The sequence below is a fragment of the Pimephales promelas genome, chromosome 17, assembly GCF_988280905.1.
Source record: "Pimephales promelas chromosome 17, fPimPro1.hap1.1, whole genome shotgun sequence".
NCBI classification, from domain to species: Eukaryota; Metazoa; Chordata; class Actinopteri; order Cypriniformes; family Leuciscidae; genus Pimephales; species Pimephales promelas.
Genome location: NC_142785.1, coordinates 7,794,897 through 7,820,543, shown reverse-complemented (window position 1 = coordinate 7,820,543; position 25,647 = coordinate 7,794,897). Strand labels below are relative to the sequence as shown.

At 40.3% G+C, this 25,647-nt stretch overlaps 1 protein-coding gene and 2 long non-coding RNA genes across 4 annotated transcripts; 1 reads left to right on the top strand and 2 right to left on the bottom strand.

Moving 5' to 3' along the window:
* The first annotated feature begins 6 nt into the window (after window positions 1-6).
* On the top strand, window positions 7-23,802 carry tmem130 (transmembrane protein 130). 2 transcript variants are annotated; one of them, XM_089121853.1, is made up of 8 exons: window positions 7-121; window positions 990-1,078; window positions 1,163-1,334; window positions 1,433-1,578; window positions 1,688-1,772; window positions 1,890-2,092; window positions 20,497-20,609; window positions 22,692-23,802. In XM_089121853.1, exons 3-8 carry the CDS (start codon window positions 1,195-1,197, stop codon window positions 22,761-22,763), a joined length of 759 nt encoding a protein of 252 aa, XP_088977979.1. In that variant the 5' UTR covers window positions 7-121; window positions 990-1,078; window positions 1,163-1,194; the 3' UTR covers window positions 22,764-23,802. The 2 variants fall into 2 exon arrangements, with proteins under 2 accessions (XP_088977979.1, XP_039544260.2); XM_039688326.2 differs by lacking the exon at window positions 7-121 and adding an exon at window positions 538-873.
* On the bottom strand, window positions 9,463-10,037 carry LOC148971447 (uncharacterized). The gene is made up of 3 exons (XR_016147012.1): window positions 9,979-10,037; window positions 9,775-9,893; window positions 9,463-9,676 (listed from the first exon to the last, which is right to left on the bottom strand). It is a non-coding gene; the product is annotated as an uncharacterized LOC148971447 (long non-coding RNA).
* On the bottom strand, window positions 10,037-11,348 carry LOC148971446 (uncharacterized). The gene is made up of 3 exons (XR_016147013.1): window positions 10,419-11,348; window positions 10,185-10,246; window positions 10,037-10,071 (listed from the first exon to the last, which is right to left on the bottom strand). It is a non-coding gene; the product is annotated as an uncharacterized LOC148971446 (long non-coding RNA).
* Window positions 23,803-25,647: the final 1,845 nt, after the last annotated feature.

The following is a 25,647-nucleotide window of genomic DNA, read 5'->3' as shown; positions in this document are numbered from 1 at the left end:
GTGTGAAGCGGCAGAGAAGAGAACAGAGCGCTCGGGCGCGCTCGAGGAGAACACGATACTGTACTGATGTATCGAAAGAGGATGAAACCTTTCCGCGCGACCTCAAGCCACACGTGGAAAGGTGGGATCCGTGACGTCATAGATTTCTAAGCTCAAACAGAAATGTCTGAATATCTATCCTTTTTTCGGTTTTATATTTTTTTTCTCATTGCTTTTTGCTTTTGTTTATTGTTTTGAGCATGTTCTTACACACACACACGCACACACAGACTTAAATACTTTTACAATTACACACTTAATTTCCAAAGTACGTTTTTTAAAAGAAAAAAATACAATAGGCCTAGCCTACATTCATATTCGTAGCCTATAGCCTATATTATGCAGACTGTCCGTTTTCGTTTGTGGATTGAAAAAAAAAACCTCTTAAAATCTATGTAATTGAGTAATTTGAGCTAATTTCGGTGACAGAGAGAATCAGTGATAAACATTTCCGTTTTTACAGCGCCACTTTGCGGACGTTTGTGTTGTAGCTAGAGTCTCTTACCTGAGAGAAATAGGCTAGCGAAAGGTGTGACTCGGCTTACAATAGCCTACATCATTTTAACGATTTGGGATAATATAGAGACTTTTGCACGTTCTCTAGAAATTCATCCAGAGGAATGGGCTTGTGAATTCGTCATGTTTCTGCATGAATTATGTTCTCTTTGGCAGCACAACGCACGTCATTATTCAGAATCAGATAAGCATACGGATTCAACACGCGAATATGATTTCAAGCCTTTACCAAACAGACAGAAAGACATAAAAGCTTGGACGCCTCAGTCATACTCTCACAAATCACAGGCTGTACAGATTTGCAGGCCACATGAACTGGTAAATATTATAGTTCTAAATAATAGATATAAACATACATTTTTCTCAGTTTGTTGTCTAATCTTTTTGTTTCTTTGTTGAATGTTTATTTCAAACTGTAAACTGATTTCCATTAGCATTCGGAGTGTTCTGGTTCACATCTTTCTCTCACTGATTTCCTCTATTGCTTTTGGGATACCCGACGAGTTAACCCATCAGTTATCTGGTAAGCTGGCTAGTCATCTTATCCATTTTGAATGGTTGTCACTGCTGTAGATTTTGATGATACATAATTTTTATTTCACCATAGGAAATGTCAAAGGAAAGATCATTTTTCATCAAATGGAAGGGAATTCAACATACTTGCGGGATAGTGGGAAGCTGGCATCTTGCATACCCACCATGGTTTCATTTGAGCTGTCTGACCCGAGGCATAACCTGCACTCTGTCACATTTATATACACATGGGACATGGGCAATGGGTAATTTTTATTTGATCGTCCATATTAATAATATATTATATTTATATAATTATATTACTATAAAATGGATTTTCTTTACAGTTGTCTTTGTTTTTTAGGGAAGTGCGTAAAGGCTCGGCACCTTTTCTGAAGTATTACTACTACACTGTACCAGGGAACTACACGCTTAAATTGAGCATTGAAACCAATAACCCTCAACATTCCAGAATGACTGGACTGTACTCTGTGTATTTGACTGTGTTAGGTGGGCGCATAGTCATTATCGCTTATGTCAATGTTCTGATTTGACTATTTGTATTTATTTATTACCAGTGGTGTTAATGTGGCATGTCAAAGATTATTTTGTTTTCTAGATGCTATAAGGAGCGTTGAATTGAGAGGACCTTCAACTTATAACGTGGACGAAAGCAGCAGTCTGTCCTTTCATGTTGGAGGAAGGTAAAAATGTACTTCAACAAAGTAAAAAAAAAAGTCAATTGATATCTTCATAAAGTGTTTTAATTCTAAAATCATCAATGCATTATTTTTTTTTCTATCAAATTTTGATGTGTGTAGTCCTCCTGTTTGGATGTGCTGGAGATTTTTGTCTGATTGCCAAACTCCTAGTCCAGCTTCCTGCAATTTAGTCAGGCTCTACGGGAACATATTCAATCTGAACTACACCTTCACATCAGCTGGAACATATTGCTTAGACCTGAGTGTGAGGAATAATATCAGCAACCTCCAGACATCCTACGACATCTATGTGCAGAGCAGCCGTAAGTATAGTACTTCTCTACAACAATCTTTTAATTAACTGGAAAGACCATTTCACAAGATGTAAACAACACTGGTCCAGAAACACTTCCTGTTTCAGTTTGTAACTGTTTTCTTTATTTCACATGTAAAGAAAACATCTTAAAGATGTTTGTTTAACTTTTTGATTCAGTTTTATATGTTCTGTTGGTTGTATTTTATCCCAGCTTTTATGTAGTTTTAAAAAACTGAAACAGGAAGTGCTTCTGGACCAGTGTTGTTTACATCTTGCAAAATGGATTCCTATAAGTAGAAATCTATATTTATAGAGTGGCATAATTGGAACATATTGTGGCAGGCACAAATTAAAATTCTGTTATCATTTTCTCACCCTTATGTTGTTCCAAACCTTTGTGGAACACAAAATGATTTAGAATAATGTCCAAGCTTTTCATTGTATTCAGTAAAAGTGAATGAGGACCAGAGACACTATCAAACGTAATGATGACAGAATGTTTAATTTTGGATGAACTGTCCCTTTTAAATCATGGAAAGCTGAGCCACGTGAATGAGCATGAGTCATGACCATTAAAAATCAGTTTGCATCAAGATACTGTCTGACCACATTTGACGCACAACAGCATGGTCTCCAGCATATCCCTTTAGGCCACTGATTGTCCATTCATGATTTATTCATCTTCAGCATAGAGAAGTCTGAATTACCCAATATTACAGCTCAGTAACATTCATGTTTTCAAGAAAGCTTTAAGACTTTTAACATGTTGAAAATTAAAATGATAGCCTGAAAATTATGTAATCGTTTACTCTCCCCGGTGTTGTTCTAATGCCGTATGCTATCCTTTCTTTTATCGACCACAAAAGGAGAATTTTTGTCCTGCTTGCGAATAGCAGTAAATAACGACCAGCACCAAGATAAAAAAAAGAAAAGAAGCAAAAGTATCACAGAATGATCCCATGCAACACATGCCTTATTTCCCAAGTATTCTGGGGATAAACGAGAAGGTTTAATAAATTCCTAGAAATCCCCCCAAAAAAGTATCCAATATTTCGTTTTTTTTTTTCACTTATCCCTATTGCATTCCATCAGAACACTTGGAATAGTTAGTTAGTTAGTTAGTTAGTTAGTTGGTTTTATTTCGGTCAACTTCAACAGAAAAAGGAAAAAAGAAAAGAAAAACAACTCTCTAACCATTAGGCTACAACTACCCTGAAATATAAATATAAGGCACATCACATTCTCACTTTATGTTTCAGTTGTGGGGATTTAGGTGCATTCACGCAATGCCAGAATAACCGCAATTACGAGATTCCGACTTGTAAAATGCATTTACTTCCTCGTAGAACTTGTAATTACAACTTGTAAACTCCAAATTTTCTGAGAGCTCTGACTTGTACCAAGTGACCACTGCAATATTCTATATGTATAAAAAAAAATATATCAATTTTGATTTCATGGTGATATTGAACCGTTAAGACCATAGACAGTAAAAGAAATGGACAGAGCGATCTCATTGGAACTCCATTGAGACGATTGAAGCCCGTTTTGGCGATTTTTTTTTTTTAGCACTTCCGTCCCTGACGCGCAGACTCAAACAGAGCTTGACTACGTAATGTGACGAGAGCAACCCGTCTGTCTTCTATTGCTGTGGCATGAGAAATCCGAATCATTCCCTTCCGAAACATGCAGAGGCGGAGAGTGTGAGTAGGAGCTGTCCATGAGCTAGGAGAAGGAGACAATTCTGCTAGGTATTCTGATTAATTATTTTGTCATTTTGCCTCCACGTTTCCCCGATTGCGCGCGAGCTTCTTCTCATGTCCATACGGTAATCTCTCTACTGTGCGACAGAGAGTCGCGTGGTTATGACGCAATCGTTAGCCTACTTTCACTAAAACTGCTTCTACGGGGCCATAACATAAGCTACAAGGTAATGGAGCATTTTATACATTGTCGTGTTTCTTTAGAAATAAATAAAGGACAAATGGGGTCTTCAAACACCTCAGATGTAAAGTTATTTGCCGTCAAAGTGACGCCAAAATGAATGGGAGTCAATGGGAATGCTAACGCAAGTGAAGTTCTGCTACAAGATGGCAGCTACCGCGAGGCTTCAACTTCCGGTCGATGGATTACCCCCTTGGTTAAGACATGCTGCATTCACGCCATGTCATGATTACCATTATTAGGAGATGACAACCCATGATGTTCTACTCTACCCTCAGGTAGTGAGCCAGTTGTGGGAGAGGTTTGGCTGAGCTGCTGTAGATCTCTTGGCCTTGAACGAAAACACTCATTGCCCTCTATTCTTCTCTCTGGCTCTGGCGCACACATGGCCAAACGCACTACTGTTTCCTCCACAGTCTGGTCGTACCAACACTAAAAGAGAAAGTTGTGGCTGACGGAGGTACGGAGAATTCAACTTATGCGAATAGCCTCTTCAAATAGATTATGGCCCGTGGGAGGTTAAACATGAGTGTTACAGGGTGTCACTTGCCTGTGAGGGTGATTGAGACTATTCAGAATGCAAGAGCGGCTTCAGCGTGCTTTGCATATTATTGGAAAAGGAATGTGTTTGAGCGATGTTGAACACACAGGTACATCGTCTCTTTTCTCTGTTCTCAGGGTTTATCTTGCCACAATTTCTGCATGTTGTGGGGATTGACATAAATTTCATAGGTCAAAACCCGCTCGTATGCAGGTTTATGACCAGTGAGTGGAGTTTGCACAGGGTTTCAAAGCCATTGATTCCGCTATGGAACCTGTCTGTGGTTTAACCCTCTGGGGTCGGCGATACCGGCTCAATTTTTTTCTTATAATGCAAAAGAGACTCAAAATACTGATACTGATTTTGATCATATAAGTGTAATACATCATTCAAACCTGTTAAGTGTCTATTTTTTGTGTATTCTCTTCTTTTAAATGTAATTTATGTAAAAAAACAAATATTCTCAGTTTATGTAATCTGCATGAAAAGAGAGAATCTTTTTCCTTTTAGCACATTATAGTATTACATGTTAATCTGACCATGCCCACTGAGAGCGCACTTTTCAAAAGCAAATGTTGAGGCAAGCCATGACAACGCCCACATCAGCTGAATAAAACATCCAGTTTAACAAGAATCTTGTACTTTACCTCGTCTTGCTGTGCTGTGAGGAATAATAGTTCCCTATCGTTCGTTCACTCTCGACGTCTCGTCGTAATGAATGATTTGGGATCTTGCTCAGAGGACCGATCTACTTTGAGTGTAATTAAACGAGCCAAATTTAACATTGCCTTGCAATCATTGGATTCAGCTGCTCTGCCTTGTCAGCGTGGCTATAAATGAGCAGCTGGTGCATGATGCAATCAGTCTTTCGCTTCGGAGTTGAGCTTCTGCCACTGTGTACAAAGTTTCTCACTTGCTCTTTTGGAATGTTGGTGTCACGCCATGGCAGCGATTCCCACCGATCCAGAAGCTTTTCAAACAATAGATGTTTTAGCAGCTGTATCGGTAGTGCGCCGTGGGATTCCCCTTAACCATTGGTGACTCGACTGGGCGTTTTCCCTGTGTGCTTCAGCAAATATAAGAACATTGTTTGTTTGGGCACTCGGCATGCAATGTCAGCGTTCGTGGATGAGTCATCTTCTCACTGCGGGAACATGACCATCGCGGAGCTCCGATCGTGGAGCTCCGATTGCGGCTCTCACTCCTCAAAGGTATGGGAGTCCTCTGAACCTCTGCCTCGATCTAACCCTCCTCGGGGGGCTACTTCAGGCCGTAGCTTGGGAGATCTGAGGGTGACAGTGAGGACCGGTTCTGCGGGGCCATCACCCCCGGGACTCCCTCATTCCCTTGTTCCGCAACCAGTTGGGCCGTCGGAGGAACGGGCTGGGCCACCTTTGAGGTCTGCATCAGTCGTATCCTTCGGCGCTCCGCCTGATGATCAGATGTCGATTGCAGCATCAGAGGGAAAGCCCCATCTCTCTGGGGATGATGACTTGGCTGCGCTGCACCCTTTGGCCGTGGCAGCGTTGCCCAAGTCAGACCCAGAGATGATAGCTATGCTATCTCGGGCCGCCAAGAGTGTCGGGCTCGCGTGGAACCCTCCAACATGTCCCGAACATTCTTGGTTGGATGATTGGTTTCTCAGGGCAACCCGTGCTGGATCTCAGCGTCCTGCCCCGGTGCCATTCTTCCCCGAGGTGCATGAGGAGATCACTAGGTCATGGACGGCACCTTTTACTGCCAGAAGTGGTCCTATGGTCCCCTCCCCCTCACTACCCTCGATGGCGGGGCAGCCAAGGGTTATGCGCGTATCCCTCCCGTGGAGCCGGTAGTTGCTATGCAAATTTACCCTAACTCCACAGTAAGGGAGGAACCGTGTCTCCCATCCCGGGCCTGTAAGTACTCGTTTGGGTTAACAGACAAGGCTTACAGAGCTTTTGGAGAGGCTGCCTCTGCTTGGCGTAACTGCTACATGCCATGGCATTACTGCAGGTCCATCAGGCCAAAGCCCTGAAGGACCTGCATGAGGGTAGTCGCGACCCAGGGGTTCTACAGGAACTTAGTGCCACAACAGACCTCGCGCTAAGAGCAGCAAAGGTCACCGTGTGGTCACTGGGTCGAGTGATGTCCACTCTGGTGGTCCAGGAGCGACACCTCTGGCTGTGCCTGGCAGACATGCGGGAGACTGAGAAGGTCAGATTCCTTAACTCCCCTGGCTGCCAGACTGGTCTTTTTGGCGACACTATCGATAGCTGCGCCCAACAGTTCTCGGCGGCACAGAAGCAGATGGAGGCCATTAAACACATCCTGCCCCGGCGGTCGGCTCCAGGTAAGAGGCCGTCGGAGCCAGCGACCTCGTCTGCTCCTTGCCGAAGGCGCCCTCCCGTGTCCGCCTCCGCTCCTCCGCAGGATCCACCAGCAAAGCAGCACTGAGGAGCCGGACGTGGCCACGGCACCCTGTCCGTCCAGGCCCCTGCCAAATCAGGAGGGAAGTGTAAGGGTAAGAAGCCCTGAGATGGGCAACCCAGGGGTGGTCAGAGGTGGTCGTACCTGTTGTTTCTGTGGGCAGGAGTCCACCTGAAACAAGTGTCCCGACATGCAGCGGTGTTCACAGATGCCTCTGCCACCGGCTGGTGTGCCAAGTACAACTGGCCTGCAGTCTCAGGGGTCTGGATGGGACCCTATCTGCAGTGGCATGTCAACTGCCTAGAGTTGCTAGCAGTACTTCTTGCTCTGAGCCACCTCAAACGGCATCTATAGGGGAAAAACGTGCTGGTCCGCATGAACAACACTGCCACTGTTGCGTACATCAACCATCAAGGTGGTCCATGCTCTCGCCGCATGTCGCAACTCGCCCGCCACCTCCTCCTTTGGAGTCAGAAGCATCTGAGGTTGCTTTGTGCCATTCACATTCCTGGTGCACTCAACACCATAGCCGACGAGCTATCACCAGGAGAATGGAGACTACATCCCCAGGCGGTTCAGCTGATTTGGCGTCATTTCGGAGAGGCACAGGTAGACCTGTTTGCCTCCCCAGAGGCCGCCCACTGCCAGTGGTTCTATTCCCTGACCAAAGCAACTCTCACTGCATGAAAATAGGTGTATCCGGACCAGTATACTCCTGTATACACTGCTGAAATTCGGAAGAATCCAGGAGTATAGTGGCCGGATATGTCAAATTCCATGGGTTTGTATATATCCGCATACATCCGGAATGATACCAAATCGGATGTATGTTGTGGACGTATACTCCCGTGCTAGAGCCATTTGTTGCCATGGCAAGTAATCCCATTAAAGTTTTTAGCAGGAAAAAAATCACACCTTTTTGCAGGAAACATTCACACCTTTTTGCCTTCCAACCAAACTGGATTGGTTGTTCTTTTAAAGCCACTCCCAACACCCAGACCACTATTGGAGGGCAGGACACATTGAAAACCCAGTAAACGGACTTTATTGGTTACTTTTAAACATAGCCCACCCTAGGCCTTGTAGCATACTGATTTGATTGGTTATATACCAGCTATGCAGATATTGCTCAAATATATACCAAACCTCCCTCCCCCAATTTTAATATATTCATTAAAATAAATTTGATATATATATATATATATTTATATTTATATTTAAACACACAAAGAACAATGGGAAAGTCTGAAATTTTTATTAAGGTATATAACACATTCCAAATAGCATTATAAACAAGCATTACAGAGGAATTGGGAACAAAAACTAGAAAAAAAAGTATGAAGTAATAACATCTCAAAGGAAGAAAAAAAAAATCATGGACATTCCAAAGAAAATTATAAACATACATTAAATAAATTGTTAACTTTTTATTTTCGTTAATTTTTTTTACCCAATCATTTTAAAGGACAGATGTAAAGGAATAAAGTACACCGTGTATATAAAAAGTTACATATATATATATAAAATATATGAAGAGTTCCATTTGAAATTTTCTCCTTTAATGATGATTTTTATCAAACTTGTGTATTTAAGTTCAATAATTTCTCTTAAATGGCAGTGATAATTGCCTATTAATTGTTATTTAAGTGAAATTACTAAACTTAAATATACAAGTTTGATAAAAATCATCATTAAAGGAGAAAATTTCAAATGGCATTTAGAGGCTTTTGCATCTGAACTCTTCATATATATATATATATATATATATATATATATAATATACGTAGATATTCCAAGTAAACAATATAAATAAATAGAACATTACAGAGAGTGCATTATAAACATACATTAAAATGCAAACAAGTAAACAAAATGGAGATAAGGAACATGGACAACAAAAAAAAGGAACAAATATATGAAATAATACGAGAAAAATAAATAAGAAATTAAAGTGTATATAAAATATTCAAGGTGTACACTGCCGTTTATAAGTTTGGGATCGGTAAGAAGTCTCATATGCTCGCCAAAGCTGCTTTTTTTTATATATAAAAAATACAAAAAAAGTAAGAGTAATATTGTTAAATATTATGACAATTTAAAATAAACGTTTCTATTGGAATACATTATTCTTGTGATCAAAGATGAATTTTTAGCATCATTACTCCAGTCTTCAGTGTCACATGATCCTTCAGAAATCATTCTAATGTGATTATTTGATGCTCAATAAATATTCATTATTATTACCAAAGTTGAAAACAGTTGTAGACTTTTTAGGATTATTTGATCAATAGAATTATAAATGTCTTTACTGTCACGTTTGATTCATTTAATGCATCCTTGCTGAATAAAAGTATTGAGTTAATTTGAGCTATCCCCCCCAAACCAAAAAAAAAAAATCTTACCGACCCCCAAACTTTTGAACGGTTATATATATATATATATATATATATATTTTTTTTTATACGAGTTAACATTTTTCAAACTGCCATGATACGCTGGTGGAGTGACGCATAGTGTGGGTCAGCCTCTAGTCTGTTTTATAGTACCTAGCAGAGAGCAGATTGGTGGAGACCTCACCATTCACACTGGCCTTCCATCAACAATAGCATCATCTTCATCAGACATCAGTTCTATTGTTGCGGTCTTCCAAAGTTCCTTTTCTGTGTTGGTTTGTACAACCCCGGACCTGGTCTCCAGCAACTGAAAAACATGACAGTAACTTAACCACTAAAACACAGAGAGGAGGATAGTTACATTCTGAAGAGAAAAAAAAGTGCTTAACCAGTTTCTTAACTTACCAGTCGCTTTCTTTGAAGGTTCTTTGCAATGCTCGTCATAGTTTTTCTTTTCTGGGCCTTTTCAGGCTGAGCCAAAGAATACTTCCTCCGCAAAGTCTCAAAATACATCTTCCAACCTGCTAAATATATCATAAATAAATGTAATGGCAATAAAACTAAGTAAAACAGAGGACAATAAAATGATTACAACATCTTTAAGATTACCTTTTACACATTCAGGGTCAACGTCTGTAAAAGTTGACCTTAATTCTTCGAAGAGGTAAAGTGGTCACAGCCAGGTTATGTGATGAATTTATTCTGGGGGGGAAAGTTGCAGGTATCATTACTGAAATTCACTTTTGGCATTCCAAATCCATAGAGTAGTAGATTAAACTAACATTTAGGCTATAGTATATAAGAAACAGTCTTACCTGGTTTGTGGAACGTATTTGTGTGGGTTGTTCTCTGAATTATGGAGGCGCCTTACAGATTCCTGTAAAGTTTGAAATTAAAAAGCAATTAAATTGATTCACAATCTTCAAGAACCACAAAACTGAATTTTCAGTTGGAATAAGCTGACCATCACAGTAACCGCAAGAGACAAAACAATAATTGTAACCGAACTATGGCTTACAGCCACATTATAGAACAATAATTGGACTTACCGCAATGTTCACGTCATGTGCCTTTTTTATTCTTTTCGAAGCGTTGTAAGATTCTTCATGTAACGTTAGTCTGTGCTGCTCATACTTTCGCTAAAGAGCATCAAGACGCTGGAGAGTCTCTCTGAGAAGATCAGGTTGTGGCCAAAGACAGATTGATCCTCCCATCGTGATTCTGCATCACAGCTGTGGGGCATGTGGATGTGATCATCCTCATAGTTATCCACTGCATTACTGACTCTCATTGATGCATCTATGGAAATATTATAACCATAAACATTTTTTACATTAGTAGCTACTTAAAATAGATCATGGAGAATTCATTGATGATGGCACCCATAGTTACACAGAACAGTGTGTGAGAAAGATACATTAATTAAAAACGAAACAATACACAATCTCCTAACTCGCCATAAGTCAATATCAATATCTGAATGAGAGATGTAGCTAGCTGGCCTGCTAGCATCAGCAATCTCTGTATAGACCATTTCACAAGATGTAAACAACACTGGTCCAGAAGCACTTCCTGTTTCAGTTTTAACACTGTATAAACGTTGGGTTAAAGTACAACCAACAGAACAACTGAATCAAAAAGTTAAACAAACATATTCAAGATATTTTCTTTACATTTGAAATTAAGAAGCCTTTTACAAACTGAAACAGGAAGTGCATCTGGACCAGTGTTGTTTACATCTCGTAATGTGCAATAGCAGTAATGTGAGCTATTGTAAGACTAATGTAAGTTACCATACTATCTTGTACTACCGTGAATATTCATTCATTCATTCTTTCAGACTCTTAGGTCAATATCACAAAGTTAAATAAATAACATGTATATGTGGGCAATGGTAATCATGCAAGATTCATTGTATTTTGTTTACGGCTTGTTACTGATCTTAAAAGCATTCATAGAACGGACTTCACGAATCTAAAGTTAGGCAAACAAGCACATGACAGTTAGGCAAGTTAGCTTACCTGAATCTGACAATTCAACACCCGGCGTGACTTCTTTATCGGAACATCGTAGCCGAGCCATTTCTGGGGTGTTCCTCAATCGGATTCGCGTCCTTAGGCCCTGTTAACACGAGAACGCTCGCGGGTGAAAACGTAAAAATATTTTATCGGATGTGCCTTTCGTTTACACGGCGATGGTGTTTTTGAGGCTCAAAAAAGCAAAAAAAGTGAAACCACCCTCCAGAGTGGAAATCTTAAATCTTACCCGTGTAAACGGTAAAAACGCAAAAGTTTGCTTGACGTTGAAAGTTGTACGCAGGCGCGTGGACTTGGTGTTGTTGTAGTATGCACTCCTAGCCGCCTGAAGTGCATACTACATTGAATTTCACACACTTTTGCGTCTCCATTTGCACGCGGATTTCTCACACAAAACGCTCGTCTAAACGCAGAATAAAAAAAAAGATGACGCAACGCCACTTCCGCGTTTTCTCATCAGAATCGTTTCCGTGTTTAGCCTCAGTTGGGCACTTTCAAGCCTATATGCTTCCAAATGTAGTGCCTTCCGCCATTGCCTCCGGTGCTCCTCGTCTGTGGTGGGTGTAGCTAAATCGTAAAGTGCACCACAACAACAATCTGACCGCCTCACATTATGTTCGTTACACCGTTGGTCCAATTGTTCTCTCCTCTTAATCCAACTTTTATGGCAGCACCTAACTGAACATTTAATACTTGACATATTTTACCGTTCGTTTCAACTAGCGCACAATCTCATCCCTCTCATGAGCCGGAAGTTGAAGTCTTTCTCAGACGGGAGTCTCTTTGCTTCGGGAATGGTGTAATTTTAAAGTATTTTTCTCGCGCTTGAAGCAATACACTAACGTTATTGGTTGCACCTCCATTACGTCACCACATTTGTTGTGTTATGGTTGTGAGTGGTGAATTTCAAACCTCAAAACGCCCCCTTTTCTTGCAGCTTGTTTGTTTGCGGAAGGACTTATTCACTCAAACCACAAACCTCGGTATGACGCGTTGCAAGTGAATCTATTTAATTTTGTGAATAAATATGATGCAGCTGGACTCTTCAACATGGAAGGATAACCAGCTGCTGACAATAACACGGGAAAGCCCGGTGGTTTTGCGACCACTTTTCACATCATGCATGCCCAAAGAATTAACTCTGCCAAAACCGTGATGTCATTGTCCATCTCAGTTCAGATCTCATATAATGGTGTCAATGCAGGCAGTTCAATAACATTGTTGAATATTAAATAAAAATGTCCCCAACTAAGCAAAGCCAATGGCGACAAATGTTGTTGTCTGCAATTGGTAAAACTTCACAATAAAAATGGAGATATTCTGAAATGTTTCCCTGTATTTTTTATTTCATTAAATATTCAGATGTTTTTGTGAAAGTATATTCATGGTGTTTATTTTGTCCTGTTTTTATAAAAGAATATTTGATTAGGATACTTTTTGGTTTTAAGGCCCTGACACAGGCGACATAAGCCAACCCTAGAGTTTCAGGGCCTTAAGAATTTATTTATTTTTCTGTACAAAAAACTTGTTTGCTGTAGACCAGAGATAATTTTCAATCCTGAAGTCCTCTGCCACTCCTCCCTCTGAGAACAGCCAGCACCCTTAGTGTCAGTCATTAACATATGAAAGGTCTTCTTCACACCTCTCACACCCAGCAGTGTTTCAGCTGTATATGTCCGTGAAATTTCACGGATTCCTGTATATGCCCGCTTAGGTGAGGTTTCCGGGTTTGTCTGGAAATATACTGTTCCGTGTTACTCTAATCCGCTTTTTCCCACATACATCCAGCAAACATCAAATTGCACAGGAGTTTACCATGCCCGGATATTGCCGGATTTGAGTCTTTTCATGCAGTGTCTCGGCATAGATGCTTTGGCACACAGCTGGCCCCAGGGCCTGCGCAAATATGCGTTTCCCTCAGTGAGCCTTCTCGCACAGACATTGTGCAAGGTCAGGGAGGACGAGGAGCAGGTCCTGCTAGTAGCGCCATAATGGCCCAGCAGGACCTGGTTCCCAGAACTAATGCTCCTCGTGACATCCCCTTCTTGGCCGATTCCTATGTGGAAGGACTTGCTTTCTCTGAGACGGGGCACCCTCTGGCACCCATACTGCCATACTGGGTAAATCGGTTGGGATGCATGACCTGGTCGTCAGGTTCCTTACGGGGGCAAGAAGGTTAAATCCTCCTCGACCTCCCTCCATACCCTCTTAGGACCTTACGCTGGTACTAAGAGCACTTCAGCTCATCTCATCTGCCCTTGCAGTCAACTATGAAGACTTTGCTTCTGCTGTCATTGGCCTCCATCAAGAGGGTAGGGGACCTGCAAGCATTTTTGGTCGACAAATCGTGCCTGGAGTTCGAGCCGGTGACGCCAACGTGGTATTGAGACCCCAGCCTGGCTATGTGCCCAAGGTTACCACCACTCCTTTCAGGGACCAGGTGGTGAACTAACAAGTGCTGCCCCTGGAGGAGGCAGACCCAGCCCATGCTTTGCTTTGTCCCGTCTGAGCACTCAGAGTGTACATAGACCGGACGCAAAGCTTCGGGACCTCAGTCCAGCTCTTTGTCTGTTTCAGAGGCCAGCAGAAGGGGAAGGCTGTCTCCAAGCAGAGGATGGACCACTGGATAATAACCTAGTACAAGGTGTGCCCTGTTTTCTCAGCCTGCGAGCTCACTCTACCAGAATTGTTGCATGGTCCTGGGCTTTGGCACAGGGTGCCTTGCTGACAGATATCTGTAGAGCTGTGGGCTGGGCGACACCCAACACGTTCACAAGGTTTTATAGCCTTCGTGTGGAACCAATCGCATCCCGTGTTCTCACCTCAAATGTTCAGAGCCACGAGGGGGCCCGGGGTTAGTGTCGGCTTGCTGCACCCACAAGTGCGCTAGAATTCTCCAGAGAGTTCTCTTAGCAGACCCTGTGAGTCCTCCGATCATCCCTATGGTGTTCGGACGTTGCGGAGCGTCCGGTGCCAGGCCTACAACTGATGTATCTTCGAGAGCCAGCTCTAGGGCTGGATGCCCATATGTGTGACTTTCAGCAGGTTCCACATGCTTGTTCCATGACTAGCTCTTATTAAAGCCTGTGTTTCCCCTGGCAGAATTTGTCCTGCCGTCCCTGCTAGTGTTGTTATCCTCCGGATGGTGAGAGCCACTCAGGGACCCCAAAAGAGTGAAGGAACGTTAGGGAACGTCTCGGTTAAATGTGTAACCCTCATTCCCTGAGTGAGTGAGGGAGCGAAGATGTCTCGTCCCGTTGCGACGGGCGATGTACCATCGCTGGGGCCTGGGTCGCCAACTCGGCTCATCTCCTCAGAGAAAAACTGATTGCATCATGCACCAGCTGCTCATTTTTACCCGCGCTGATGAGGGAGAGCCGTTGAATGCAATGATTGCATGCCAATGTGAAATTGGCTCGTTAAATTACACTCGAAGTAGATCGGTCCTCTGAGCGAGATCCCAAATGGTTCATTACAACGAGACGTCTCCATTCCCTCACTCAGGGAACAAGGGTTACGCATGTAACCGAGACGTTACCTCAGAAGTGCTGGTAGTTTCTTTTCGAGGAGCAACGGATTCAGCTGATGTAGTAAGTCATTTATTCTTGAGTGCTTTGTTCTAGTCGCATTATAGAATAATGTCTGTAAACTGCACAAAGACTGTTTAAATATTAATTTATTTGTGTCTGTGTGTGAATGAATGAATGGCACAGACGTGTGCGCGTTGTTTACTACAGATATACATCCCATCTGCGCATCTGTTCACTCTCGTTCCTACATTAGTTAACATCATTTTTAAATGAACACATCCAAAGTATATTGGTAGAGCATACTGAGATTTGTTCTAATCGCGATATAGAATAGTGTCTGTAATGACAACATTTCGTTGATTAGTTTTGGATTGATTTTTAGTTTTTAGTATAAAATAGACTTTTGTTAGACAGTTTCTGCTCATATGTTAAATATATATGTTGTGTAAAAAATAAACTAATCAGCTGTTATAGTGTTTGTTCCAATGCAAGCTATATCAAAATAATGAATAATTATCTTTGAAATATGTATGATAAAATGTATTGGCCTACTTTAAAAAAAAAAAAACTTTATAAAGACATTTATGGAAAAAGACAATTTTCTTTTCAAGATGTTTCCAACTCTAACTTTGAACCAATTGTGTGGAATGGCCCATATAACCTATTTGAATAGGATTTGTTTTCAGGTATGACTAAAAATCTGCTTTTGACTTTCATTTAGAGGATTGCAATATATAACAATATACAAATGTGTTATATATTATATATTGTGTTATATATTGCATGTATATATATATATATATATATATATATATGTGTGTGTGTGTGTGTGTGTGTGTGTTGTGTGTGTGTGTTTGTGTGTGTGTGTGTGTGTGTGTGTGTGTGTGTGTGTGTTCATGAGGGGGTTGGCCCCCATGCATATTGCCTTTCCCAAACAAAAAAAATGTGTTTTTCAGATCATTTTGAAGCAAAAACTCAATAGGCTACAACATCCATTAGTCAAAAGTCATGTGGACAGATACAGTATTTAGTATGTGTTTTGTGGCCTTATTTCATAAACTTTAATTTTTAGTCTTTTCAATACCATGCATAAACAATATTCTCTAAAAAAATAAACATGTACATACATGTTGCTCACATATTATGGTAGCCCTGTTTGTGCTAAATAGAGTGTAATTACACCTGTGCCATTAATATGTTTATAAGTAACTGAAAAAAGCTTAAATCTCAGGGCATGTCAAAACATCTCAAGGACCCCAAAAATACCTTAGAGTCCAGAGGATTAATGCACAATCTCAACCCCCCTTTAAACCTATAGATAGTATTGATTTAAAGCTCATTTTGCTAAAAAAAACTGCTTTTGACTGCAAAGCAAGTTAGTGAAATTTATGCTTTGTCGGTTCATAAATGCATGCGGTTTGATATGGATTATTCAAGGGTGACTCTTAAAACTAATCCAGCGTTTGTGTCTGAAGTAAGCAAGTCAGCTCTCCCCTGTAAACAGGTGGATTTACTGGCTTTCCATCCTCATCAAAAGATGAGCGGCTTCATTGCTTGTGCCCTGTCCGTGTATTATATTAGGTTATAATACCATGGGTCTCTGTCCTCCAGAAGGGCTAAGGGCTCATTCTAAGCTGCCTCATGGGCAATATTTAAGGGCATTTCAGCAAGTTGGTCTTTGCCTCACATTTTTGTCCAATTTTATAGACTGGATGATTTTTTTTCTTTCTTTTTGTTCACATATATTCATGTTCTATTTGGAGAATAGTTATGGATGTTATGTGTAAAGATGGCGCAGACGCAGAGGAATCCAATTGCAGCTTTATTGAGAATGGTCAACAGGCAGGTTTAATCAATAGCAGACAGGATCAACGGAGGGAGCAAAGAGCAGAACGAGGTCACATGCAAAGTCAGGGCAGGGCAGGCAGCAAAAGGCAAAGTCCGAAGAGCAATCTGGGTCAAGACAGGCAGAGAACAATCAGAGGTCGAGGTACACAGTCCAAGGTACGATATAAGATCAGCAGACAGATTAGCACTTGGAATAGTAAACTGAGGGCAAGGCAATACTTCGCAGAGAAGTAGTGTGTGGAAGTGGCTTTTATAGACCTTATTCAGTGCAGCGCCATGACAGGTATGAAAGTGAGGCTGTGAGGGATAGACTTACCGTGTTTCCAATGGCATCCGCTGTAAAAAGCTGAGTAAAGCGGCTAGATTACTTACAATTTTCCACAGCTTACATTGTCGGGAGTTTTTTGTCAACTGACATTTCTTGAAAGATATTTTTCCAGTGTTTCATGAGCAGAACAACCCGAAAACACATTAAATAACAGTACAGCCCATTGAAGAGATGCAAGTCTATCCCTCACAGCCTCGCTTTCATTCTCATTAAAAATCAAAGATGGCACTGCCGTGAATAAGGCGTATTGTGTGTGTAAATGAAGTGCAGGTGTGTGTGCAATCAGTGCCGTGCAGGTGTATGGTGTCTGGTGTAATCAGTCCAGGGAGGTGATGGGAAATGAAGTCCAAGTAAAACCAGGAAGTGCATGGCTAATCGTGACATTTGCTGTGTCCGAAATCACCCATTACTCACTATATAGTGGACTATATAGTGAGCTCGCCATTTTGTAGTGCTGTCCGAATGTATAGTGATGATTATTATACCCTACGTAGTCCACTCAATGTATCCCAGACAGCATTTTGAAAAGTAGTGTACAACCGATGGTCACTAACCTAAGCCCTACATACCATCATGCATTGCGCGGATCGTAAAAGTAAGTTATAATCATGTGTGGAGTAGCGCATTATAACAGAAACGGCCAGAAATGACTTTTAGTTTTGAAATTTTGGAGAAATAAGCTCAATATAACGTAATGTATTTATTTAAAAAAATCTATTTAGCCAGAGCCGGCTCGGCACCAGCTGACAGGTGATGTAATCAACGGCGCCGAGACACGATCGAGTAGTGTCCGAAAGTGGTGTTTCTATTATGCTGGTGAGCTCACTATTAGGGTGGCCATACGTCCGGATTTTGGGCGGACAGTCCGGATTTTAGGCTCCGTGTCCGGCGTCCGGCGCAGCCTCAAGCCGGACACTCATTTGTCCTCCTTTTTGGAGTTGATCTGAATCGGCAAAAAAAAAAAAAAAAAAAAAAAAAAAACCGCTCTAGAATCTTTATTGAGATATATAGGCCTATATATCTCAATATTTATACACTCACCGGCCACTTTATTAGGTACCCCATGCTAGTAACGGGTTGGACCCCCTTTTGCCTTCAGAACTGCCTCAATTCTTCGTGGCATAGATTCAACAAGGTGCTGGAAGCATTCCTCAGGGAGTTTGGTCCATATTGACATGATGGCATCACACAATTGCCGCAGATTTGTCGGCTGCACATCCATGATGCGAATCTCCCGTTCCACCACATCCCAAAGATGCTCTATTGGATTGAGATCTGGTGACTGTGGAGGCCATTTGAGTACAGCGAACTCATTGTCATGTTCAAGAAACCAGTCTGAGATGATTCCAGCTTTATGACATGGCGCATTATCCTGCTGAAAGTAGCCATCAGAAGTTGGGTACATTGTGGTCATAAAGGGATGGATATGGTCAGCAACAATACTCAGGTAGGCTGTGGCGTTGCAACGATGCTCAATTGGTACCAAGGGGCCCAAAGAGTGCCAAGAAAATATTCCCCACACCACCACCAGCCTGAACCGTTGATACAAGGCAGGATGGATCCATGCTTTCATGTTGTAGACGCCAAATTCTGACCCTACCATCCGAATGTCGCAGCAGAAATCGAGACTCATCAGACCAGGCAACGTTTTTCCAATCTTCTATTGTCCAATTTCGATGAGCCTGTGCAAATTGTAGCCTCAGTTTCCTGTTCTTAGCTGAAAGGAGTGGCACCCGGTGTGGTCTTCTGCTGCTGTAGCCCATCTGCCTCAAAGTTCGACGTACTGTGCGTTCAGAGATGCTCTTCTGCCCACCTTGGTTGTAACGGGTGGTTATTTGAGTCACTGTTGCCCTTCTATCAGCTCGAACCAGTCTGGCCATTCTCCTCTGACCTCTGGCATCAACAAGGCATTTCCGCCCACAGAACTGCTGCTCACTGGATGTTTTTTCTTTTTCGGACCATTCTCTGTAAACCCTAGAGATGGTTGTGCGTGAAAATCCCAGTAGATTAGCAGTTTCTGAAATACTCAGACCAGCCCTTCTGGCACCAACAATCATGCCACGTTCAAAGTCACTCAAATCACCTTTCTTCCCCATACTGATGCTCGGTTTGAACTGCAGGAGATTGTCTTGACCATGTCTACATGCCTAAATGCACTGAGTTGCCGCCATGTGATTGGCTGCTTAGAAATTAAGTGTTAACGAGCAGTTGGACAGGTGTACCTAATAAAGTGGCCGGTGAGTGTATATAGGCCTATAATAGAATTATAGATGCAGCACGCGCACGACGGCAGAGAGGTAATATAGCACGCGCACGACGCAAACCCCCAAACGTTGATTTTATGAATGGGAATATGAATATTATATGAAATATGAATATGTATTGGGTTTAAAACCATACCCCCCCCCCCCCCCCCCCCCTCTTCTCATGAAACACTGGAAAAATATCTTTCCAAGAAATGTCAGTTGACAAAAAACTCCCGACAGTGTAAGCTGTGGAAAATTGTAAGTAATCTAGCCGCTTTATTCAGCTTTTTACAGCGGATGCCATTGGAAACATTGTAAGTCTATCCCTCACAGCCTCACTTTTATACCTGTCAGGGCGCTGCTCTGAATAAGGTCTATACCTGCTTCAGACAGCAGGGAGTTGTCTAACTTAACTTTTTAAAATAAAATCTATATGTATTTGAAACAGTTATGTCAACTGCAATTATAAGAAATTTCTGTTGTTGTAAGAACAGCTGATACATGCTGCGTTGTCATGGGAACATCCGAGATTAAGATAAAGAGGACATTTTATTGAAGTTCATTGGTCCCTTCCCAAAGTGCGTTTCAAACGGCTACATAATGACACGCAAATGCCATGCTCACTCCAAAGTCCCTACTTCAAGGTCTCTGCTTTTCAAAGGGAGTAGGGCATGGGGATGCTCCCTTCTGTTTGGAATTCACCCTAAATATCAACTGCTTAAGTTTTCAGATGTGGCCAATGGATCTGCAGTGCCCAGGGGGTATTATATTCACCAGTCAGTAAACACACCTCCATTAGTGATTGGATCATTGAATCTTTTGAATGATTTGTTCAAAACACCAGTGTATTCCGTAATTTCTTGGTTGGAGACATGTTGACTCCGAGTCAAATTATTTAACTTTGTTTAGAGCTTAGTAGAGCACAGACAATGTATCTGGCAATATTGTGTCTAAAATGTAAGTTACAAAATATTAGCTTCTTGTTTATTCGACTATTTGCTGTATAAAAGTGTTATCACTATAGATTAGGCTGTTGGAATAGGCTGTGACTCGGCCGTCCAGTCCCATTTCCCGCATATCATTGATGCTATTTTTCTGTTTTACATTCAATCTCACATGTAAATATTTTTTCTCCTCAGATGTGAGTCTTCTCTTCATTTTACCCTGCACTGCAGTGATTGTTGCTACCCTCATATTCATCTCTGTGTCAGTGTGTCGTCCACGGCAGCAATCCCTCATCTCTAAGGCACTGGTGAGTGATTCACATCAGGAAAGAGAACAAGAAGAAATAATAATGTGAAGATGTTATTATTTTGTGTGCTTTTTTTGTGTGTAAATAGCTTGAATTAAGTGTAACATTCAGGTTTGTCCACTAGAGGTTGACATACACCAGAAAGTATTTAAGCCTTTGTTAGAGCAGCGGTTCTCAAACTGGGGGCCACTAGATGGCGCTAGGGGGGCCGCAAAGAAATTCTAGAATATGAAATTATTTAAAAAAATTATTTTACCTAGTTTGGATTGTCCTATGTGAAATCTGCATTGCATGATTTCTTTTATATTGTAAAACTTGTATAAAATTGTATGTCTTCTATATTGAAAAAGTATTTCTTTAAGTAGAGTAGAATTTTTTTTTGTGTTTCTTGCTGAAAAAACAGATTGCTGTTCAAATTTGCAAACCAAACTTGAGCCACTGTCATTTACATCCTTAATGTAAGAAGTTTAATGCACTTTTTTACAATCAGCAAATTAATTTTTCAGTGTTTATCTTTTACTATGAACATCACAAATGTTCAGTATTCAATACTTTTGTTGCACTTTTCAGACAATATTACTGTTAACTGTCAAAACCATTTTTTATAAAAAAAATGTTATATTTAATGAAATGTACAATTTAACTAATTTAACTAAATTAGTTTATTTAACTAAAAACAGAACTGTTGTTCCAGCATTGTACAAATTCATTTGTTTTTGGTACAATCTAAAATTTGTAAGTAAAATTGTACATTTGAGGATGTTTTCGTTATGAGTTTTCTTTTGGGGGGCCACAAAAGGATTCACCCAACACAAGGGGGCCTCCTCCTGAAAAAGTTTGAGAACCACTGTGTTAGAGGACGCTAAATTATTCTTCAAGGAACTAGTCCATGCTTCTTTCTTCCTTTTGTGGGGGTTAAATTGTATAATGTATTCTCTTAGAAATAAGCTATGTGTAAAAATATTGTTTTTAAATTAGAAAAGTATTTCTGTCTCCTAGAAGTTTTTAAAAAACATTTATAAATGAATGTAGTTTTAAAAGTTAGATTAAATAGTTGTTGTTTTTTTATTATCATGACTCTATTAGTTACCTTCACTTAATTAGTTATAAGAAATAGCGTTGAGAAATAATTAAAGGGATAGGTCACTTCGAAATTAATTGTTGGTATGTTTCCACAGTAGTTTCAATTTTGATATTTTTAGGTCAAACCGTTCTTTTTTGTCAGTCATGTAATGCAGGGCAATGGTCACCACCTCAAAGAGCATGCACAGAGAAGTCCAAATTTAACATGATTTAATGACTCGTAAATGTAAGTACACATTGATGGCCTAAGACCAGTTTGTGTGAGAAAACGAACAGTATTTATATTGGGTTTTTTTAGGTAAAAATGTATAAATACTGTTTGTTTTCTCACACAAACCGCTCGTTTCGTGTCTTAGGCCATCAATGTGTACTTACATTTACGAGTCATTAAATCATGTTTAATTTGGACTTCTCTGTGCATGCGCTTTGAGGTGGTGACCATAGACCTGCATTATATGACTGACATACAAGAGTGGTTTGACTTAAAAATATAAAAATTGACACTACTGTGGAAACAAAGTCACCTACATCTTGGATGACCTTGAGGTAAGCTAAAACATATCAAAAAATTATTTCAAAGTGAACTATCCCTTTAAGACTAATTACCCCTTGCCTAACTGCTAGTCGTTCAGACTACCGAGGTTCTTTGTGAATCCATTGTTGCCAGTCAAGAACCTTTATTTTTAAGAATGTAAGACACATAGATGTATGCAACTGGCCAGGAAAAAAAACAAACAAACTAAATCACACTGTTCAGAATCATATTTTCTTACTTTAAAAAAATATTATCATATTTCAATTTATTTACTTTTAGTAGTATTTTATTTACAATGAAGGTTTGAGTTATGCAGGTCAGGAAATATAGTGACAGGTGAGCAAAGCTCAGTGACAGTTTGGAATTATGCGTTTTTTATATCAGATTATAAACAGTATTTGATATGAGAGTATATGTATTTAGCAAATATCATAAGTGTCATTTTTCTTTTTGTCTGTCTTCAGGTCGCAGAAAGGAAATATCTCTCCTTCACAGACATTGAGTTGCGTGTCAAGGACGCAACCATCCCTTTATAGGGCAATTCTCCTGCTTCTAAGACAAATGAAGTCATCAGCCAGGGGGGCTTCCCACAACAACCAACCCTGTTAGTCTCACGGTGACCACCCCACACTGAAATACATTTGAAGTATTCATTTCCTTTTGATCCTTCTTTCAATGCATGCATTTCATTATTTTGTTACATTGTCAATCTATTTACATTTGAAGCTAAGATAGAGAAGGCAGGTAGCTGTAGACACACAATCCTATAAATATCCCAAATCAGAACCCATGAAAGCTCTTCATTTTGCTCACCTGAATCATCACTCTTCTGTGTCACAGCTGTTTTTCTGCTCTTTTACTTGAGTAGGTTTCAAGGTTCCACTTCATAAAGGTTCCATTTGTTAATGCAAAACTCCTCGAGATCCTAATGGATGTTGACATTGGTGATGAACCTTTTAAAGTAGAAAAGTACATAAGGTTTGAGGGATTGCATGCAGTTCAACAAGTGTGCTTTGGAATATTGTTACAATTTTAGACCTGACCCACATGTACAAAACACACGGCTGTACAGAAAACCATCATATTTCTTTGCGAGTGATTATGAGTGAGAGTTTCCTTATATAAGACCTAGAGCTCTTTCTGCTGGAATGAATGAGTCTGACCTGTATATTCCTGCTGTGATGATCAATGACATTTGCCATCTGCACTGTGAGGTACCAGGAAGACAAGAATTACAGCTCCACAAGGGACTGCACAATATCTCTGTAGGTTAAAGGCTACAGATGAGCAATGCATCATACATCTAGTAATAACTGTGCCCTTCAGCTCAAAAGCTGAGGCATTATTCTTGCCCTTGGAGGTGTAATCATGTGTGTGTGGAAGGACTTGAAAATGTTTCTTTACAAAAGTTAAGCCAAAATTTTAATCTTTAAATTTTTTTTTTTTTTACGAGGACACGATCGACCAATTAGTACAACCTCTCGCCTACACACTAATTTATCATAACTTGCACTACCGTTCAAATGGTCAGGGTCAGTAATCTTTTTTATATATATATATATATATTGAAAGAAGTATATACAGTGCCCTCCACAATTATTGGCACCCCTGTTTAAGATGTGGTCGAGGACTTTTAAAAATTCTCCCTTTTTTTTAAACAACATAGAATCCAAATGCAAAAAAAGATAAAAATCCAACCTTTTATTTAAGTAGTAAATGGTGGTAAAAAAAAAAAATTTAAAATTTAAAAAAATAAAAACTTCAAATCATGTGTCCCACAATTATTGGCACCCCTGATGTTAATAGTTTGTACAACCCCCTTTTGCCAACAAGACAGCACTTAATCTCCTCCTATAACATTTCACAAGATTGGAGAACACAGAGAGAGGGATCTTTGACCATTCTTCTTTGAAAAATCTTTCTAGATCATCCAGAATCCTGGGCCCTCTCTTGTGCACTCTCCTCTTTAGCTCACCCCACAGGTTTTCGATTGGATTGAGGTCTGGGGACTGAGATGGCCATGGGAGGACCTTGAGTTTGTGACTGAACCATTTTTGTGTAGATTTTGCTACACGTTTTGGATCATTATCCTGCTGAAAGACCCAATGACGACCCATCTTCAGCTTTCTGGCAGAGGCCATCAGGTTTTTATTTAAAATGTCCTGGTATTTCAAAGCGTTCATAATGCCATGCACCCTAACAAGGTTCCCAGGGCCTTTGGAAGAGAAACAGGCCCACAGCATCACAGATCCTCCACCATACTTCACGGTGGGCATGAGGTACTTTTCGGCATACACATCTTTTGTTTTACACCAGATCCACTTAGAGTGTTTGTTGCCAAAAAGCTCAATCTTAGTCTCATCCGACCAAAGCACACGATCCCAGATGAAGTCCCAGTGCCGCTTGGCAAACTCCAGACGTTTACGTTTGTCAGTGTTAGTGAGAAAAGGCTTTTTCCTACCATGCCTCCCAAACATCTTGTTGGCATGTAGAGAGCGTCTGATGGTTGTTTTGGAGATTTTGTGACCCCAAGATGCCACTATTTGATGCAATTCTGTGACAGTGAGCTTAGGACTTTTTTTTTACTTTTCTTAGCATCCTCCTCACAGTGCGTTGTGGCAAGATAAACTTGGGACCTCTTTCAGCCTTGTTTGTCACTGTTCCAGTTGTTTTAAACTTCTTAATGATTCCTCTAACTTTAGATACGGGCAAGATAAGGTGAGTGGCTATTTTCTTGTAGCCATTGCCTGACTTATAAAGGTCAACACACATCTGCCTTACTTGAATGGTGTGTTCTCTTGTCTTTGCCATGTTGACAAATGGGTAAGAGAATTAGGCCTATGTGTCATGTCATATTTATACCCCAGGGAAATAGGAAGTCATGAATTACTAATTAAAAGTTCCTAGATATCCTGACCAACATTAGCAACTACAGAAAATATATATTTTTTTAAAATCAATTACATTTTTCAGCGGAATTGTTAGGGGTGCCAATAATTGTGGGACACATGATTTGAAGTTTTTATTTTTCTAAATTTTTACATTTTTTTTTTACCACCAAAGTAATGTACTTAAATAAAAGGTTGGATTTTTCTCTTTTTTTGCATTTGGGTTCTATGTTGTTTAAAAAAAGGGAGAATTTTTAAAAGTCCTCGACCACATCTTAAACAGGGGTGCCAATAATTGTGGAGGGCACTGTATGTTCACAAAGGCTTTATTTATTGGAAAACTGTAATAAAGTAAAAACACAAAAATACAGTAAAAGTAATAATAATGTGAAATAGTATTAGTATTTTAAATAACTTTTCAATATTTTAAATGCAATTTATTTCTGTGATGGCAAAGCTCAATTTTCAGCAGCCAGTCTTTACACTGCAAAAAAATATTTTCATGATTTTTAATCACATTTTTTCTTTTGTC

Bases quoted from the DNA above. Each gene is read 5' to 3' on its own strand.
- tmem130 (XM_039688326.2), top strand. The intron at 1,579-1,687 runs GTGGGCGCATAG...TTTGTTTTCTAG, and splicing joins TGTGTATTTGACTGTGTTAG to ATGCTATAAGGAGCGTTGAA. The intron at 2,093-20,496 runs GTAAGTATAGTA...TTTTCTCCTCAG, and splicing joins CATCTATGTGCAGAGCAGCC to ATGTGAGTCTTCTCTTCATT.